At 37.7% G+C, this 22,139-nt stretch overlaps 1 protein-coding gene across 1 annotated transcript; it reads left to right on the forward strand.

Annotated features, from left to right (window-relative positions):
- The first annotated feature begins 12,880 nt into the window (after nucleotides 1-12,880).
- Nucleotides 12,881-16,926, forward strand: LOC149576938 (linoleate 9S-lipoxygenase-like). The gene is made up of 9 exons (XM_089821062.1): nucleotides 12,881-13,281; nucleotides 13,533-13,813; nucleotides 13,894-14,134; nucleotides 14,226-14,549; nucleotides 14,652-14,737; nucleotides 14,829-14,936; nucleotides 15,022-15,329; nucleotides 15,489-15,752; nucleotides 15,932-16,926. The coding sequence occupies exons 1-9, from the start codon at nucleotides 13,080-13,082 to the stop codon at nucleotides 16,710-16,712; spliced, it is 2,595 nt and encodes an 864-aa protein (XP_089677188.1). The 5' UTR covers nucleotides 12,881-13,079; the 3' UTR covers nucleotides 16,713-16,926.
- Nucleotides 16,927-22,139: the final 5,213 nt, after the last annotated feature.

Consider the following 22,139-nt stretch of genomic DNA (forward strand, 5'->3'; position numbering starts at 1 on the left):
ATATTTAGTGTTTATTTATATTATTATTATTATTATTATGCTACAATATAGCATTAATATATATATTATTATTATAGCTATAATAGTATTATTATTATTACTATAGATATGATAATATCAATATTTAATGTTTATTTATATTATCATAAAATAGTATAAATACTATATATATATCCTTTCATTTTTTAACCCATATACATACGAACGATTTGAATATGTCCGTAGGGGTCCTAAGACCCCTAGGGACATATGTCGTCGTTTAATGGGTCAAAGAGGCTCGTAGGTCACCTTATGACCCCCTTTGACCCATATGGCCCATTCGAATATGTTCCTAGGACCCTTAGGGACATATGTTGTTGTTTAATGGGTCAAAGGCGGTCATAGGGCACCCTATGACCCCCTTTGACCCATATGAACGATTCGAATATGTCCTTAGGGGTCCTAGGACCCCTAAGGACATATGTCATCGTTTAATTGGTCAAAGGGTGTCATAGGTCACCCTATGATGCCCTTTGACCCATATGAATGATTCGAATATGTCCCTAGGCGTTATAGGACACCTAGAGACATATGTCATCATTTAATGGGTCAAAGGGGGTCATAGGTCACCCTATGACCCCCTTTGACCCATATCAACAATTTAAATGTCCCTAGGGGTTCTAGGACCCCTAAAGACATATGTCGTCGTTTAATGGGTCAAAGGGGGTCATAGGTCACCCTATGACCCTCTTTGACCCATATGAACAATTCGAATATGTCCCTAGGGGTTCTAGGCCACCTAGAGACATATGTCATCGTTTAATGGGTCAAAGGGGGTCATAGGTCACCCTATGACCCCCTTTGACCCATATGACCCATTCGAATATGTTCTTAGGGGTCTGAGGACCCCTAGCGACATATGTCATCGTTTAATGGGTCAAAGGGTGTCATAGGTCACCCTATGACTCCCTTTGACCCATATGAACGATTCGAATATGTCCCTACGGGTTATAGGACCCCTAGAGACATATGTCGTCATTTAATGGGTCAAAGGGGATCATATGTCAACCTATGACCCCCTTTGACCCATATGACCCATTCAAACATGTTCCTAGGGGTCCGAGGACCCCTAGCGACATATGTTGTCGTTTAATGGGTCAAAGAGGGTCACAAGTCACCCTTTGACCCCCTTTGACCCATATGAACAATTCGAATATGTCACTAAGGGTTCTAGGACCCCTAGAGACATATATCATCGTTTAATGGGTCAAAGGGGGTCATAGGAGACCTATGACCCCCTTTGACCCATATGACTCATTCAAATATGTTCTTAGGGGTCCGAGGACCCCTAGCGACATATGTCATCATTTAATGGGTCAAAGGGTGTCATAAGGCACCCTATGACTCCCTTTGACCCATATGAACGATTCGAATATGTCCTTAGGGGTTATAGGACCCCTAGAGACATATGTCGTCGTTTAATGGGTCAAAGGGGTTCATAGGTCACCTTATGACCCCCTTTGACCCATATGACCCATTCTAATATGTTCCTAGGGGTCCGAAGACCTCTAGTGACATATGTCGTCGTTTAATGGGTCAAAGGGGGTCATAGGTCACCCTATGACCCCCTTTGATCCATATGAACGATTTGAATGTCCTTAGGGGTCCTAGGACCCCTAGGGACATATGTTGTCATTTAATGGGTCAAATGGTGTCATAGATCACCCTATGACCCCCTTTGACCCATATGAACAATTTGAATATGTCCCTAGGGGTTATAGGACCCCTAGAGACATATGTCATCGTTTAATGGGTCAACCCCTAGGGACATATTCGAATTGTTCATATGGGTCAAAGGGGGTCATAGGTCACCCTATGACCCCCTTTGACCCATATGACCCATTCGAATATGTTCCCAGGGGTCCGAGGACCCCTAGCAACATATGTTGTCGTTAATGGGTCAAACAGAGTCATAGGTCACCCTATGACCCGCTTTGACCCATATTACCCATTCAAATATGTCCCTAGGGGTTTTAGGACCCCTAGGGACATATGTCGTCATTTAATGGGTCAAAGGGGGTCATAGGTCACCCTATGACCCCCTTTGACCCATATTACCCATTCGAATATGTCCCTAGGGGTCCTAGAACCCCTAGGGACATATGTCGTCATTTAATGGGTCAAAGGGACCTATGACCCCCTTTGACCCATATTACCCATTCGAATATCTCCCTAGGGGTCCTAGGACCCCTAGAGACATATGTCATTGTTTAATGGGTCAAAGGGGGTCATAGGTCAACCTATGACCCCCTTTGACCCATATGAATGATTCAAATATGTCCCACGGGGTCCTAAGACCTATAGGGACATATATTGTCATTTAATCGATCAAAAGGGGTCATAGGTCACCTTATGACCCCCTTTGACCCATATTAACCATTGTAATATGTCCATAGGGCTCTTAGGACCCCTAAGGACATATGTCATCGTTTAATGCATCAAAGGGGGTCAATGGTTGACCTATGACCCCCTTTCACCCATATGAATGATTCGAATATGTCTGTAGCGGTCCTGAGACTCCTAGGGACATATGTCATCGTTTAATGGGTCAAAGGGTTTCATAGGTCACCCTATGACCCCCTTTGACCCATATGAACGATTTGAATATGTCCCTAAGGGTTATAGGACCCCTAGAGACATATGTCATCGTTCAATGGGTCAACGGGGGTCATAGGTCACCCTATGACCCCCTTTGACCCATATTATCCATTCGAATATGTTCCTAGGGGTCCGAGGTCCCCTAGCGACATATGTCGTCGTTTAATGGGTCAAGGAGAGTCAGGTCACCCTATGACCCCCTTTGACCCATATTACCCATTCGAATATGTCTCTAAGGTTTTTAGAACCCTTAGGGACTTATGTCATCATTTAAAGGGTCAAAGGGGGTCATAGTTCACCCTATGACCCCCTTTGACCCATATGACCCATTTGAATATGTTTCTAGGGGTTCGATGACCCCTAGCGACATATGTTGTCGTTTAATGGGTCAAAGAGGGTCATAGGTCACCTTATGACCCCTTTTGACCCATATTACCCATTCAAATATGTCCTTAGGGGTTCTAGGACCCCTAGAGACATATGTTGTTGTTTAATGGGTCAAAGAGAGTAATAGGTCACCCTATGACCCTCTTTGACCCATATTACCCATTCGAATATGTCTCTAAGGGTCTTAGAACCCCTAGGGACATATGTCATCGTTTAATGTGTCAAAAGGGGTCATAAGTCACCCTATGACCCTCTTTGACCCATATGACCCATTCGAATATGTTCCTAGGCGTCCGAGGACCCCTAGCGACATATGTTGTCGTTTAATGGGTCAAAGAGGGTCACAGGTCACCTTATGACCCCCTTTGACCCATATGAACAATTTGAATATGTCCCTAGGGGTTCTAGAACCCCTAGAGACATATGTCAATGTTTAATGGGTCAAAGGGCTGACCTATGACCCCCTTTGACCCATATGAACGATTCGAATATGTCCCTAGGGGTCCTAGGACCCCTAGGTATATATGTCATCGTTTAATGGGTCAAAGGGTGTCATAGGTCACCCTATGACCCCCTTTGACCCATATGAACGATTTGAATATGTCCCTAGGGGTTATAGGACCCCTAGAGACATATGTCGTCATTTAATGTTCCTAGGGGTCCGAGGACCTCTAGCGACATATGTTGTGTTTTAATGGGTCAAAGGGGGGTCATAGGTCACCCTATGACCCACTTTGACCCATATGACCCATTCGAATATGTTCTGAAGGGTCCGAGGACCTCTAGCGACATATGCCATCATTTAATGGGTCAAAAGGGGTCATAGGTCACCCTATGACCCCCTTTAACCCATATGAACGATTCAAATATGTCCTTATGGGTCCTAGGACCCCTAGAGACATATGTCATCGTTTAATGGTTCAAAGGGTGTCATAAGGCACCCTATGATCCCCTTTGACCCATATGAACAATTCAAATATGTCTCTAGGGGTCCTAGGACCCATAAGGACATATTTGAATCGTTCATATGGGTCAAAGGGAGTCATAGGGTGACCTATGACCCCCTTTGACCCCTATGGCCCATTCGAATATGTCCCTAGGACCCTTAGGGACATATATCATTGTTTAATGGGTCAAAGGGGGTTATAGGGCACCCTATGACCCCCTTTGACCCATATGAACGATTTGAATATGTCCTTAGGGGTCCTGGGACCCCTAAGGACATATGTCGTCATTTAATGGGTCAAAGGGCGTCATAGGTCACCCTATGACCCCCTTTGACCCATATGAACGATTTGAATATTTCCCTAGGGGTCCTAAGACCCCTAGGGACATATTCGAATGGTTCATATGGGTCAAAGGGGTATGTCGTCGTTTAATGGGTCAAAGGGGGTCATAGGGTGACCTATGATGCTCTTTGACCCATTAAACGATGACATATGTCCTTAGGGGTCCTATATTACCCATATTACCCATTCGAATATGTCCCTAGGGGTCCTAGGACCCCTCGAGACATGTCATCATTTAATGGGTCAAAGGGGGTCATAGGTCACCATATGACCCCCTTTGACCCATATGAACGATTCGAATATGTCCCTCGGGGTCCTAGGACCCGTAGGGACATATATCGTCATTTAATCGATCAAAAGGGGTCATAGGTCACCTTATGACCCCCTTTGACCCATATTAACCATTGTAATATGTCCCTAGGGCTCTTAGGACCCGTAAGGACATATGTCGTCATTTAGTGCATCAAAGGGGGTCAATAGTTGACCTATGACCCCCTTTGACCCATATGAACGATTCGAATATGTCCCTAGCAGTCCTAGGACCCCTAGGGACATATGTCATCATTTAATGGGTCAAAGGGGGTCATAGGTCACCCTATGACCCTCTTTGACCCATATGAATGATTCGAATATGTCCCTAGGGGTCCTAGGACCCCTAGGGACATATGTAATCGTTTAATGGGTCAAAGGGTGTCATAGGTCACCCTATGACCCCCTTTGACTCATATGAACGATTCAAATATGTCCCTAGGGGTTATAGGACCTCTAGAGACATATGTCATCGTTTAATGGGTCAAAGGGAGTCATAGGTCACCCTATGACTCCGTTTGACCCATATGAACAATTCAAATATGTCCCTAGGGCTGCTAGGACCACTAGAGACATATGTCTTTATTTAATTGGTTAAAGGGGCTCATAGGTCACCTATGACCCCCCTGACCCATATGAATGATTCGAATATGTCCCTAGGGGTCCTAGGACCCCTAGCGACTTATTTCAATCATTCATATGGGTTAAAACCCCCTTTGACCCATATGACCCATTCAAATATGTTCCTAGGGGTCCAAGGACCCCTACCAACATATGTTGTCGTTTAATGGGTCAAAGAGGGTCATAGGTCACCCTATGACCCCCTTTGACCCATATTACCCATTCAAATATGTCCCTAGGGGTTCTAGGACCCCTAGAGACATATGTTGTCATTTAATTGGTCAAAGCGAGTCATAGGTCACCCTATGACCCCCTTTGACCCATATTACCCATTCGAATATGTCCCTAGGGGTCCTAGAACCCCTAGGGACATATGTCGTCATTTAATGGGTCAAAGGGACCTATGACCCTCTTTGACCCATATTACCCATTCGAATATGTCCCTAGGGGTCCTAGGACCCCTAGAGACATATGTCATCGTTTAATGGGTCAAAGGGGGTCATAGGTCACCCTATGACCCCCTTTGACCCATATGAACGATTCAAATATGTCCCTCGGAGTCCTAGGACCCGTAGGGACATATATCGTCATTTAATCGATCAAAAGGGGTCATAGGTCACTTTATGACCCCCTTTTACCCATATTAACCATTGTAATATGTCCCTAGGGCTCTTAGGACCCCTAAGGACATATGTCGTCATTTAATGCGTCAAAGGGGGTCAATGGTTGACCTATGACCTCCTTTGACTCATATATATTAATAATATACATATCTATTAATAACACACACACACACACACACACACATATATATATATATATATATATATATATATATATATATATATTACATTATTATATTGAATAAAAATATTACGTTATTATATATAGATTAATAACATATATATGTATTACTTTATTATATTTAATGAAAATATTATGGTATTATATATATATATATATAATATATTATTATACATATTAATATAATAATATATAATACATATTATATTTAATGAAAATATTACGTTATTATATATATATATATATTAATAACATACATATTAATACAATAATATATAATACGTATTTTGTATATATAAATTATGTTATTATATTTAGTAAAAATAATAATAATATAAATTATATTTATAGATTGTAATAAGATTAACATAATATATTAGTATATATTGTTAGATTATATCTTATATCTTTACATTACGTTACTATATATATATATATATATATATATATATATATATATATATATATATATATATTAAAATACATCTTTACATAGTAATATAAGTGAAATAATTTAGAAATAATAAGTTGTTCAACGTTTAAACCCAATTTTCCCTCCAAAATGGGTTGAGATTTTAAATTTGCCCACCTAACATATCAGATATCTGATTTTGAATCGGATATCCGATTAGGCTTGGTAAATACCAAGCCTACCCGGTCAACCCAAAAGACGTGTTTGAAGAGGGTTTTAGTGATACTCAGACTTTGGGTAGCTCTCTGACAATGTTATTTTGATCGAAATTGAATAAAATGAAAAGGGTTTTTTAATATCGATCTCTAAATTCCATAAATATAATTTCTGTCAAATTCTGAGTTTGATAAGTATTTATTAGTTAATTATCAATGAAGATAATTGTAAAGTACTGATTGACATACTGATTGAAAAATAGCTATAACTTTCAAATAGTATAACATTTTTTAAATCTAAAAGTTGCGTCACATTCTATACTTTGGTTAGTATAAGAAAAAAAAAATTAAATTTGGTAAAATTTTCTATTAGTTAGGGTGGTTAGACACAGGACCTTTTTTTTAGAAAAAGTTTTGGTAGAAAATTCATAGTTAATTATTTATTTAGAATAAAAATATCAAAAAATATGCGTCACATCCGAGCATGAGTCTAATTTTCATATCTATAATTATATTAAAAAAATATTATGATTTGATTTTGATTAAGGTGGTCAGACATACACCTATTTTTTATTTTCGCCCTGAAATTTTCTTAGTACTGCATTAAAATTCAAACTTTTGACCAATTAATTATTTTTTTCTCCTGATAAGGCCTGGTAGTTTAGAAACTACATTCAATTTCTTACAGATTATTTTCTTACAACTTTTTGATATAAAGTCCATAACCACTTCAAAATTATGTGTGAAGTTGACATAAACCTGATTTGCTAATTTTTCACTGCCACTTAAGGCCATAGTTTGGTACACCATGATCCTACACATACCCTTATGCTTGGCATCAACTATAGTTTGCTCGACACTATCTCTGACTTGGCACATAAAGAAATTTTGGCTTAGCTCCTGTTGTGTACTCAGCATGTATGGTGAAAATGGTTAAGTGTGTTGACACTCATTTGTCAATCGTATTGATTGGATCAACAATAGCAACCTTGCTAGCATCACATTCTACTTGAAAAACCTTGTTAAAATTAGGTAAAGAAAGAATTGGCTGCTCACTAATATTTTTCTTAAGCAATTCAAAAGCTTCATTTGCTAATTGACTCCATGCAAACTTACACTTCCTTCCTCCTTTAATAGTTTCTAACATAGGAGCACATATATGACTAAAATTTCTTATGAGTTTCCTATAAAATATAGCAAGACCATGAAAGATTCTAACATCTCCAACTGTTCTTGGGGGTGGCCATGATAGTATAGCACTTACATTATCTTTATTCATCTTCAAGCTACCATGGGAGATCACCAAACCAAGATATGTTAGCTCCTCTTGCATGAATAAACACTTTTCCAAATTTATTACCAATTTCTCCTCATGAACTCTTCTCAAAACCATGTCAATGTGCTCTAGGTGTTCTTCCTTTGTCTTGTTGAAAATTAATATGTCATCTAAATATACTATAATGAACTTACCATTGAAGTCTTTGAGTATTTCATTCATAAGTCTCATGAAGGTACTAGGAGGATTAGAGAGTCCAAATGGCATTACCTTCCATTCATATAATCCATCATTAGTTTTGAATGTTGTCTTCCACTCATCTCTAGCTCTTATCCTTATTTGATGGTACCCACTTTTTAAGTCAATCTTGGAGAAATGCTTTGCACCTCCCAAACAATCAAGAAAATCTTCAATTCTTGGCATTGGAAACCTATATCTAATTGTAATCTTATTAATGGCTCTAGAATCAATGTACAACCTCCAGGTTCCTTCCTTCTTGGGTGCCAAAATAGTAGGTACAACACATGGGCTTAAGTTTTTCTTAATCAAGCCAAAATCGAGTAACTCCTTTACTTGTCTAGCAATCTCTTCATTTTGTTGTGGTGTCATCTTGTATGCAACCTTATTGGGTAAAGTAGCTCCAGGAATGAAATCAATACAATGACTAATGTCATGTATAGGTGGTAAAGACTTTGGCATACCTTCTGAAATCAAACCTTCATATTTATCCAAAAGTTCTTTCACAAAGTCATTAGGAATTGCCTTCTTTGTTTTAGCCTCCATTCTATCATTTCCAATGGCTTCTTGTGGTTGTAGGTTAGGCATCAAAAGAAAACAAGGCTTAGGTTCATCCTTCATGTCCTGTAAGAATTCCTTTTTATCAACCATCATAATTTTGGCTTCCCTCTCTTTATTTTCTTCCACTTCTTCATGATCAGCAAATGGAATCAATCTAATCACTTTTCCATCCTTCTTGATGGTGTATATATTGAGTTTTCCATCATGTTGTGCCTGTAAATCATACTGTCAGGGCCTACCAAATAATAGGTGGCATGCATCCATGTCAACTACATCACACAAAATTCTATCCTTATATTTTCCAATCTAAAAATCAACCCATGCTTGCTCATTTACAAGAGTTTGTTGACCCTTTTTTAGCCATGAAACCTTATAAGGAAAAGGATGAGGTATCCTCCTAAGTTTTAACTTCTAAACCATCTCAAAAGAAACTAAATTCTCAATAGATCCTGAGTCAATAACGATTTTACATACCTTAGCTCTAGATTTGCAAGCAGTCCTAAAGATATTTTTTCTTTGTGGTGGTTTTGTGGTAGTAAGCACTTTCAAAAGTGTTCTTTTCATCATTAAACTTTCTCCTCTTTCAGGTACACTATCTAAGTCAGTCATCTCCTTCTCTTGGTTTTCATTATCTTATACCAAATGTGTTCTTCTTTCACCTTGTGAACTTGAACTTGCTCTATCTGGACACCTAGATGCATAATGTCCCTCCTTATTGCAATTGAAACAAATAAGTTGACTTGTCCTTCTATGACCAAATCCACCTCTTAAATTGCCTCTTCTATCTCTGAAGTTACCTCTGAAATTTCCTTTGCTTTGACTAGTTTCTTACTTTATCTCCTTATGATCTTCATGGTTTTGTCCTCTTCCTTGGAAATTCCCTCTTCTCCTTTGATTTCTTCCTCTTCCTCTGCCATTTTGTTCTTTCCTTCTTTTCAATTTGACTTCCACCTTCAATGACAGTTGATAACATTTTTGTACTATATCAAGACATAATAAATTAAGTTCTTCTTGAATGTTCAACCTCAATCCATTGAGATATCTAGCAACTTTTACACTTTCACATTCACTATGCTTTGCCCTCAGGCTTAATTTTTGGAATTCTTCGGTATAGGTTGTGACATCAAGCTCCTTTTGTCTTAAACTTTGTCTCCTTTGATGAAGTTGGATTTCATAATCCTCAAGTAAGTATGTTTCTCTCACCTTGGCACACATCCTTTCCCATGAAGTTATCATGTTCTTACCTTCTTTGACCCTTTCTCCTAGAGTGAAATTCCACCAAGTGAGGGTTGGTCCCTTCAAATTTGACTTGGCAATTTTTACCTTGTCCTTCTCTGCTATATTTTCACATTCAAAATGGTTGTTCAAGGCTTTTATCCAATCCACAATAGCACCAACATCCATCTTTCCCGAGAAGATGGGTAGGTCACCTTTGGCATCCTTCTTACCAACTCTTTCAAGGGCTTCTATGAAGTATCTTTGGTCTATAAGTAAGTTAACCACCTCCTACTCAGGGGTATCCTCTTCTTCCCCTTCTTTCTCTTGCTCTAAGGAAACCTTTGTTGTCTTTTCCATCTGGCCCTTTAGCTTCTCAAATTCATCCAATAACCACTTATTGATTTTTTGATGTTCTTGATTTTTCTTTGCCAATTCAACATTGGTGACCATGTTTGATGTTTTATCTTCTGACTCTAATCTAGACATAAAATCTAATTGCCTCAGGAGCTTTCCCCAAGCTCTGATACCAAAAATGTTATAGAGTTAAAACTCAATGGAAGCAAAAACAAAAGGAACCAACATCAGAAAGAGATAGATAATAATATTCTTCTAATTAATTCATCAAAAAAACAATATATACACTTGCTCTCTTACAAATTTCTTCTTCCCATAATTTCATATCCAAAAACTTGACCTTTAAACCTAAACCTAAACCTAAAAACTCTATTTATACTTGCTAAGACGGTCTACAGAAATTCTAGATTATTACAAAATAGGAAGAACAGCTTACAAAATACTCTAGATCAATATAGAATAGGGAAGAATGACCGCACAATGGTTTGAATGAATCCCGAGAAAAGACCTTATCCTAATGACGAAATTGGGATAAATTCCTCAAGTCGGCTCGTGTAGAAATCACATCCAAAATATTTTATGTGGGTGCTCTTGCACCAAAAAGGATATGCTATTAGGTACAATATGACCTATCAAACCACCTAATTTTGATACATCAGTAGTGTTTGGGTTTAGCAATATGTGATGGACTTTTGTAGGTTCGGTCCTATTCTTGTAAGCAATACAGTTGTTATTCCTCTAAATTATATTCTTCTCAATCTTGGTCATGTTAGAATCACTTTTATTTTCTTATAAATGTAATGAAGATCTCACTTATATAAAGGCATAAGAGAATTATTTCTCAGTGTTATAATTTTTTTGTCATTTCATCTTACCTTGACTAAAATTATATTCAAGGTCATTTAAATGCGATAGAAAAACTCCATTCAGTCATTACCCCCCCCCCGTCAACAGTTCTTAAAATTAGGTAGTTCACCCATGTTGGCACTTTTGAAAGTTTGACTAACTAAATAAATAGTCCATAAGGTTTTTCTAAATGCTATTTCTATTTCTATCTTTATATGGGTATTTTCTTTCAAGCCATTGTTTAAAGTTATAACAATAACCTCAAATTTTTCTATTAGCTCCTAAGTCAAGTTTCATGTCTAAAAATATTTCAACTTGTTTTTGTAACTTGGAAAAAGATTTAGTACCTACTCACATCCCTAAAAGACTTCATTTTCTATTGCATTTGAAAATCTTGATAAATGATACCATTCTTAAAAGTTTTGAAACATTAAATAAAGTGGTCATTCTTTGAAAGCATAACACTATGAGAAGTTCTAACAGATGTTGGCTACAAAGAAGTTTCTCAAAACTTGTTAAAGAACTTTGATAAGTTTCAAATTCCCCAAAAGGAAGGCAACATGAAATATTCAGAACTCAGAAGTATTCTTGGAAATAGTTTGACCCCCAATGAAGTTAATGAAAAGTATCTCAAAATGTATAATGCTATAGTCATATCCGTTGAGCTATATTATGCCTGAATGTATTTCAAAACATGTCATATACTTATTGATGTTATATGTCTCAAACACTATCCACATATAATAATGTTGGATCTTACTTTTGTTTTACCCTCAACCATAAACATCAAACACTAACCGCTGAGGCTAAAAGTGTTTAAATAGGCAAAGTTGACTTGCCTTTTAAAAGATTTATTTTTTTACTAGTTCCTATGTTTTAGATATTTTAGATTAGTTTTATAGTAGAGCACATATGTTTAACATTCTTCAGTAGAAGAACGACAAGACAGTAACAAAAATATTATATAATTATTAACAAAAAGAAAAGTCTTGTCACAAGAATATTATATAATTATTAACAAAAATATATCTTCTTCTTTCTATTAAATTAAAACTTGCAATATTATTTTCATTTAAATAGATAATTAGAAGATGGTTAGATATAAAATTATAAGTCATACTCAATTGAATTTTCATTACTAAAAATCACTACGACAAAACCTAATTTAATACATGATATTAATATATTGACCTTTTAATTATGCATGTTTAGAACATGGTGAATAAATAAATAAATTACATGAGGTTGAGGATGGAATCTTCTGCCGGCCCAAAGACAGCGATATGATTCGTGAACATTGCAAAGTCTCATGAGGTTTTCATATATTTTACTCAACTCCTAAGGCACATGATTTTATCACGTTGGATATTCCACAATGCGTAGGTGTTTGACGACGGAATTATTTCCTTCTTCCTTTTAAAAGAAATTATCCCCGTCCTTCCGAAACCTTTAAAACGAGTTTGATTTGGTGATGGCATGTCCCCAGTTAATGCTGAACACGTCATATATTTACAGTCAATGTAAATGTGTTTTGAAGATTTCGTATAGCGGGATCTATAAAAACGTTTAAAAGAACGATAGAGACTACAAGTGATAAAAATAAATAAATACCAGGGGCCCAATGTCATGATGCAATATAGAGGGGTTAAGTTCATGTAGCCGGGCAATTATTGTCGTGAACCACTGGGAGTGTGAGGATGTTGTGAAACACGTGAACATGGCAACCGGCTCCTTCGCCATGTAAGGCTATTTATAGTGCAGTACTTGCAACTAAGCCAAACCAAATTATATCTTCATTGTTCGTAAGAGCTATTAATATCTTCGTTTGTGCATATATAAAAGTCAGAGTCTGAGTCTGCAGCAAGTGATATATATTAGCGGATTGTAATCGAGTAAAGGAGCGAATTAGTAAGATGGGTTCAGTTACAACAGCTACAACAGTGGGCAGCAATGGAATGAGTTCACCTGACTATAAGATGAATGGCGAAGTGGTGCTGCAGAAAGTGGCTCTCCTCCACCTGACGGACTACGCCGCAACGCTGGCTGACGAGGCATCCGAATTGATGGGGAAGAAAATCTCTCTTCAGCTTGTGAGCAGCGACCAAGTGGATCCCGGTAATAATAATATAAGCTTTACGCTGCTTTCTCATGGGAAGTGCATTTCTAATATTATAATTAGTATACACATAGAATTGTGTTTGCTTAATTGATGGTAATGGTAAAGAAATGGCGATTAGAAGATGTTTACACACATAAATTTGTATTCGTCTGTTTATGTTGAGATTAAAGTGTATGAATTAAATTTGACCAGTGGTATATTCATCCTAGTTTGATTAATGCGATGCGATGCATGTTGTCTTGTGTAGAAACGGGATTGGGAAAAACGATGGGGCAGCCTTGTTACTTGAACTGGAGCCCATGGGACGGACCCATCTCACACGAGACAAGCTGCTCGGTGACGTTGAAGTGGAACTCGGCACTCGGATTCCCGGGCGCATTTGTCATAAAAAACATGCACGCCCGAGAGTTCTTTCTGAAATCACTCACCATATCAGTCCCAGGCCACGGCAATGTTCGTTTCCAATGTAACTCGTGGATAGCCCCTTCTTCTGTCAACCCCAATGACCGTGTTTTCTTCGCCAACAAGGTCAGCTTTTCCTTATCGCAAGGGTAGGTTTTAAATTATTCAGGATAGTAGAAGCGCTAACAATGTGTGTTTATCATCAGAGCTTTGTTCCGGAGGAAACCCCAGCGGGCCTGAGAAAGTTGAGGGAGATGGATTTGAAGTCCCTGCGAGGAGACGGAAGCGGAGAAAGGAAGGTGTCGGATCTCATTTATGATTACGACGTCTACAACGACATTGGGGAGCCAGAGAAGGATGCAGAGCTGCGGAGGGAAGTGTTGGGTGGATCGCAGGAGCTCCCCTATCCCAGGAGATGCCGAACTGGTCGTCCGCGCGTTCAAACAGGCATGTGTCTATATACATGTATAGTCACTAGTCACTACCTATTATGTAACTGTAATCTTGACACATGTTTTTCTTATTGAATCTGTTGCAGCTCCCGAATTCGAGACTCGCACAAGCTTGATCTTCATTCCCCCTGACGAAAGGTTTCCTTATTCTGACTTTTCCGACTTTGGAGCTCACCTCATAGACGCAGTTGCTAACCTCATCGTTCCCACTCTCACGAATCTCTTCGATCACGCATTCGACTCCTTTGATGACGTAAGCGACCTCTACAAACGAGGTCTCAAAACTGCCCACAACTCTCTCAGGACTCTCCGTCAGGATAGCAGCCCACTGCATTTTGTGCAGGGACTCCTCGACAGCATCGAGGATGACATTCCGCTCATTAATTTCACTCGCCCGCAAATTGTCCAAGGTATAAATATATTAGCATTGATTCTTTAATCGGTCTTCAATCTCATCGAGTACAAACCCTATTAAGGTTAAACAACAATTGAACCAATCTTTTGCACCACAGCGGATGAGTGCGCTTGGAGAAGCGACGAGGAATTTGCACGCCAGACACTTGCAGGGCTGAATCCATTGGTGATCAAGCGCCTAGAGGTAACCTTGACCCACTTCCTATCTTTACTTTTATAACTCTTCTTCTGTGTCTTCAATAACATCGCCAATGGCTGCTTTGAAATTAAAACAGACATTTCCTCCATCCAGTAGCTTGGATGAAAGGATATACGGTCCAAAGAAGAGCGCCATCGCCGCGCAGCACATAGAAATGAACCTTGAGGGCCTTTCGGTGGATCAGGTCATTATTATCTTCAAAAACTCCCTAGTCTTCCTTAATCTACCTGTTGTTGAAATCTAATGTAAAATTAATGTGGAAAATGCAGGCCACTGCTTCTAAAAGGTTATTTATTGTGGACTACTATGATGTTTATATGCCTTACGTGGAGCGTATAAACAAGCTGTCGAAAGATGCCAAGACATATGCAAGCCGCACGCTTTACTTCCTCACCAAGGGAGGGATTCTGAAGCCAGTGGCCATAGAGTTGTGTTTGCCACAAATCGATGATCAGGCGGCCGTAAGAAAGGTTTTCACACCAGGGGAACATGGAACAGAAGAAGGAGCGCTGTGGCAGCTGGCCAAAGCCCATGCTAAAGTCAATGACGCAGGTTACCATCAACTCGTCAGCCATTGGTGAGTACCATTTTCCGACCTGTATTTTCACTGTGCACATTACCCACCGTACTATACCAACAACCATTTATATTATATTCTGGCAAATCCGATCAAAAATTATAAGTTGCCTAAAAACTTCTTAAAGATAAACACGTTTTGCTCTCCAATAATCCGCAGGTTAACGACACATTGCATCACGGAGCCTTTCATTATAGCAACCCACAGACAACTAAGCAAAATGCACCCAGTTTACAAATTGTTAATACCTCATTACCTAGATACCATGGACATCAATCAGGCTGCCCGTCAGAGTTTGATAAATGCGTCAGGTATTATTGAACAAGGCTTCACACCTGGCAGATATTGTATGGAAATGTCATCTAAAGCCTACAAGCAGTGGAAATTCAATGAACAAGGATTAGAAGCCGATCTGCTCAAAAGGTAACTTATTTAATAGCTCAACTGCCACATTACCTATGCTGGTTCATAACATTTAATCGTAATATGGTAAAATGTTGCTAAAAAGCTGATTACTGTCCTTTGACATCCGTTTCATTTTTCCAATCCAGTTAACAGAGATACCGAAAATTTGACCCATTACTTCACAATGTACCATGCAGGGGAATGGCAGTCCGTGATTCAAAGGCACCGAATGGTTTGAAGCTTGTGATTGAGGACTACCCATATGCTGTTGACGGTATAGAAATATGGTTTGCCTTGAAACAGTGGGTTTCAGACTACCTGTCCCTCTACTACAAGGATGATGCCTCCATTAAAAATGACAAGGAATTGCAGGCTTGGTGGGATGAGATAGTAAATGTCGGCCACGGAGACCTCAGGGACGACCCAAGCAGATGGTACAAGATGGATTCCTTGGTTGAAGCAGTTCAAATAGTGACGACTATAATCTGGACTGCATCTGCTCACCATGCTGCAGTCAACTTTGGGCAGTACTCGTACGGAGGATACATGCCCAATCTGCCTACCATGAGTAGACGCTTGATTCCAGACAAGGGAACACCTGAGTATGATGAACTTCTCAAGGATCCGGAGGAATTTTTCCTCAAGACCGTCTCCGCTCCCACACAAGCAACCCTTGTCATGGCTGTTCTTGAAATTTTGTCAAAGCATGCAAAAAATGAGGTGTATGTGGGACAGTTGCAGGGCTCCACCATGGATAGAGTAGATGATCCCCGCATTCGAGAGAAATTTACAAGATTTTCAGAGAACATGACAAAGATTGAGAAGAATATAATTGAGAGGAATAACAACTGTCATGTTTACAAGAACAGGACAGGACCTGCAAAAGTCCCTTACACACTGCTATACCCCAACACTACTGATCTATCAAAATCAGGGGGTCTCACAGGCCGTGGCGTGCCCAATAGCATATCCATTTAATGGCATCTTCACACATACAAGAAATTCCAAACCTTCACTCGAAGCACTTCCATTCACAATAAGGCTGCGACTCAAAATTATCATCCGTCACACATGACAATTGAGCAAGTATTGATTTCTATTGTTTTGAATTTTGAGCAGACATTCTACACGCATTAAATTGTACCTTCTAGCTGTTCTTCAATATTCTAATAAAGATTTATTAATTTATGTTTTTCCCGTGACAATTGTTGTTGTAAAAATTACAAATGTAAAGGCCTTTTAATAAGTCACTGGAATATTGTGTTCTATCGAATTCGACACTTTAGAAGTGCTCAATTTTTATTTTTTCATATAAAAGTAAATATTTATATATTTTATGCATTAATTTAAGAAATAAAATTACATATCAACACAAAAGTTTGAAATGCAATATATCATCTTAATCGAAAATGAGTATAGTTAAATCAAATGCTTCTTAAATCTTTTTTATGGAAAAGTCTTCCAAATGCTTTTATTGGTGTATCTTACCTATCTATTTATTGGTGTATCTTACCTATCTATATACTTAAAGGTTTATCTAGCCTATCTAATACCCTTTTAACATATTGTATTCTTGTGTGGGTACTATTGGCCCCCCTTACATCATTTTTATCCTAAGTTCCTTATCAATACATTTAGGATTCCTATATATTTCATTGGTCAGAACATTTTCATAGACCATAATGGGCTTTAGAACATTGCAACTCACCCTCACTGACCCTTCATGCATGGTGTCTACCTAAGAACAAATCCTTTCTTGGAAGCCCTTACACCATACTCCCTTCCCTTTAAAGAGCTCTTGTCACAAGAGGTAAGGGCTATAGTTCTTCTTCCTCCCATCCTCCTTGATGGAACTATACAATGTTTCCTTTCCTTACCAAAGTTTTGTTGCAATATCAAGTCATTATGAGTTGGTTTAAAAAAGAGTTAGAAATACATTTTTCTTTTTACTTGTTGTCTTCCATGACAATATGGATCAACTAGCTACTACAACTTCACATCTCCTCTCTTCTAGTCTTCATTCCTCTTTACCACCTTTCCAACCATAGTGGTTCTACCATTACCAAACTCTACAACCAAAGGAAATTTAATATTCCTAGTGATTACTCCATTTTAATGCTTATCATAGGATTATGTATTCTCCCTTGTACTATCATCGAAGACATGTCTTGATCAGGATCTTGTGCGTTCTTACCCATATACAACTTCAAAGGCTTCTTGCTTCCAAAGAAAATAGTCATGTTCTCTTATCCATTTTTAACTTCAAGAGGTCGTATACTAAATTATCATTTCCCTTGTGCACCAAATATGTGTTTTTCAACACATTATTCAAGGTCCTCCCCAAATCCTTTCATTGTCCCCCCAAAACTATATGGAAACAAGTCATTAAAATCATGACGAGAGTCATTTACAATCCATTTTATGCCATAATTTAATCTATTTCATGTGCCTTCATACCCGCTTCCATGTTTTATTATTATTCTAATTCATCCCATTTTACCATTTTATATTGCATGTGATTTAATATATGTAAGTAGTATTTAATATGGTTTTGGTTTTAAAATATGGAAGATATATTGATTATTTTACTAATTATAATCCCGAGCCTTTGTAAAATCAAGCTTGTAACATACATATTATAAGAACTTTCTTCTATAGGAACGCTCTTCTACATGAACATTTTGCTATAGGAATGTTGTTCTCTTCTTGTTGTATCTTGGACATGAACTGTTGAACATTCTACTCTTCTTGTCGCCTATTTTGAAGGAACTTCCTGTCACATTCTAGACATGAACTTTTAAACATTCTACTCTTCCTATCACATTTTGGTCAATAATTGTTATATACATGATGAGTTTACTTGCAGATCATTTCTATCTATTTTTCCATTACCATATTATCTTGGTCCCATGATTACATTTAGTAATGCATTCTTATGAGGAAGAAAATTTATTTACATGGCTACACATATTAGATTCTTCCAGCTCACAAAAATGGTTTTCTTTATTAGTCATTTAATTATGCCAGCTCACAAAAATTGTGATCAAATAGGAATATATTATATTCAATGGCCAATGGATAAGGTTTCATGTAGAAGACTTATGGTTAAACTCTTGTCCACACAAGAGAGATTTGTAAATCTCTCATCTTCTTGATTGTTTGTGAGATTGCAAGTTTGGTATTATTTCGTTGTGTTGCCTCACATTTTTTTAAAAAATCTATTAACAAAAGTGATTCTTGTGTTTTTAGATGTGGTCAGTCTATTTCCCAAAATGTTTGAGTCTAGGTCTAGATTCTTAAAGGCTAGGCAATCTCTATCAGATTTTTTCAATGTGCCTTAGACTCTTTCTCCATAGTCGGGTGAGTATTTGTTTTTATCTTGTAATTTGTCAGGTAAGTTAGTATCCAATTCGGTAGAGATCAACTTTCAATCATTATAGATGAAACATGTTCACTATTTTTCCATGGCACATTAGTGGTTGAGGAAGTAAGCATCGACAAAAAATCTCAGATCACCTTCTCCACAACAAGTTTCCAACCCATGAATATGATCTTCTACAAAACCTTAATTAGAAATGTATCTGGTCCAATGGTTTTTGAGGCCACGGATTCTTAAGAAAATATGTGCTTAAATTTGAGATCAAACATCTAGACACTATTTGGATGCACGTACCCAATTACAAAGTCTCAGTGGAAAAATTTAGTTTGTCTTCTCCTCAACGGGTTTCCAACCCATGAAGATAATTTTTTGCAAAATAAATTTTAATTAAATTCAAGATGAAAAAAGATATTCAAATGGGCTCGTATGTCTTAACTAAATATCCTTAACAATCAACTACACATATCATAAATTCAATCAATAACAGAGCGTAGGTAGAAAATCTCATATTGCCTTCTCCACGGTAGGTTTCCAACCCATGCAAGAAATTTTTCGATTGTACAAGAAAAATCAAGTTAACAAGTAGATTTGGCCCCCATAATTAATCTAGTGTATGTTTGAATGATTTTAGAATGAAGTGAGCCATCGTGAAAGGAAGATATGGTCATAATCACACTTGGCAGATTTTCATCAACAGAGTACTCCAATGGAAACTTTTCAAAAATTGAAGGAAAACGAAAAAGTTAATAAGGAATTTACAGAAAGTTACCGTTATGCTCAACAAAATAATGAAAAGAATTTTAAATGTTCGTTGAGCCTTTGCATTTCCTCTCTAACAAGTATTTTGTTAAATTTCACTCATGTGACATGAAGTCTAAAGTATAACGGATGACTCAAAATATTTATATAAAAATACATAAGTAGTTGAAGGAGTTACCTTATTTCCTTGATTTCTCATTCTATCAATATTGATAGCTTTTTGAAAGCCAATGACTATTGTATTTGTTGTCTTATTCACTTTTTTCAATTCAAAATCTCATTCATAAGCTATGGCCACCAAGTTCGCAAGTTTTGATGGTTTGACTAGAATCAAGTCTCAATTGTAGAACTTAATAGACACGTCCCTCCATTTCTATGAAATGGAAAATTTCCAAAGGAGGGTAAAATCCAAACGAATTCACCCTGTCACTGAGAAGCTTTGACAATGTAGTTTGGTCGAAGACACTGGTTTTCTGGTTGAAGTCCAAGCTCCATAACTCATTTATTAATGTATTCATCACTACAATCTGGAAACCAAGAAAATAGTTATGTTGGATGACACTGTTGATTTCAATTGATAGGTAGACAATGGTAAATTGTCTTCATGTGCTAGAGTGAAAGGCATTCTCTGACATAACTGTTAGTGGGGTCATTTCAGAATTCTTGGTGAAGATGATGATATGGAAGAAGAAGATCATTCAAACATGGTTCCAAACGCCACAAAGTGACAAGAGAAAAGTCCCCAAAACTTTGTTCAGGACCAATCTCAAACCAGAGATAATTGATATTCTGGTTCTTTTGCATAGATTGAAAGGTGAAGTAGAAGCCTTAAACTTTTTTGAGCAATACTTCTTTTTGGTTCAAGTTATATTCTCAAACACCCCTTATATCGCTTAGGCACAAGAGGTAAGTGATATTATGTCCAATGCCCTCCAGGTGGCCAAATTTTACAATTCATTCTACATGTCTTCATTCTTGATTTACATGTTGGCTTCTTTATAATTATGGCTTGACCTTCCAAGAGTATAAAATTTTCCTGATGATGTTAAATCCTATGAGTTTTATCCATGTCTCCAACTGAAGAATACATATGCAGATTATATAAAGGTGAATAATGCTTTTACCATGAGAATTTGCAGCCCAAACTCCAACGATGCCCAAAAAGGAGATTCTCTCTTGAAGCTATTTCCGCCATCTGTCAATTCGACTGCTATTTTATTTAGTTCTCATCCTTTTCTTATCTGCATCTTGCAACTTTTGATGGTTTTCCCCTAGAGTTTCCAAGATATCTGAGTGATATTACAGTGCTAATTGAGATATGAATTCCTTATGAAGGTAGGAGCTTTTAGTTATGATACCCATTCAGATGCCAAGAACATGATAAAGGTGTTCAAAAAAGTATCGGCTAGATATGTATGAAGTCTTGAGGCCTATGTTTGACCCTAATGGGTATGTTAGAGATGTCATGCAAATAGAAAGTGTGATAAATAATGTCACCACAATTGAAGATTTTTCGGTTGACTACGAAGATGAATTCAAGAGTCATGGTCGAGCCTTCACAAGATTGATAGTCAATCAAGTGAAGATGTATAAGGTAAGCATAGATGTAGATGGAGTTGAGAATGATGGTCAAAATATATATAGAAATACTTATTTGACCAAGTTTAGAAAATCCCATAAGTTTTGAACCTTTCAAAGATGTTGTAGAAGATCTAGACATAATGATGGCTAGAATATACAAGAGAACTGGAAAGTGGGTCAAATGGACCACAGCACGATGAAGTAAGAGAAAAGGAGTGTCTGCCCAATCCTCCCCAAATGTAGCAACACCTTCATCTTCTCATAGTGGTACTTTAGGCACAATCCTACCCCTCACTCAAGGACTCACTCAACCAGCTAGAGGAGGTGCTCAACCTCCTGAGAAGAACATTCAACTTGATAAAACTTGTTAGGATGGTTCAGTGCTAGTGATCATAATAGAGATAAAGGCCGAAAAGAAGAAGGTGGAAGAATTTACAGATAGTGCAGTCATGGTAGCTCTCTCACCCTATAGAAATCCAATCCCATCTATAAGTGCCACATTACTCCTACCAAGTAGCCCCAAAATACAAGTGGTTAGCCTTGGAGATGGTGGGAGTAGTGAAAGTGAGTCTATAGAGTCAGATGAAGCAGTAAAGAAGACATCTGAAGAGGAGAAATTATCTGAAGCTCCAACACTCATTTCCCAAGTTCCAAAGAATCATTTCTCTTCAGTTTCAAAGGCATTG

This window comes from Cupressus sempervirens, chromosome 1 (genome assembly GCF_028749045.1).
Source record: "Cupressus sempervirens isolate cs-2001-9-10 chromosome 1, ASM2874904v1, whole genome shotgun sequence".
NCBI lineage: Eukaryota > Viridiplantae > Streptophyta > Pinopsida > Cupressales > Cupressaceae > Cupressus > Cupressus sempervirens.

Excerpts from the sequence above, each read along its gene's own strand:
- LOC149576938 (XM_089821062.1), top strand. The coding sequence starts at position 13,080 with ATGGGTTCAGTTACAACAGCTACAACAGTGGGCAGCAATGGAATGAGT. Across the intron at positions 13,814-13,893 it reads GTGTTTTCTTCGCCAACAAG|AGCTTTGTTCCGGAGGAAAC; the intron begins GTCAGCTTTTCC and ends GTTTATCATCAG. Across the intron at positions 14,937-15,021 it reads AGGGCCTTTCGGTGGATCAG|GCCACTGCTTCTAAAAGGTT; the intron begins GTCATTATTATC and ends TGGAAAATGCAG.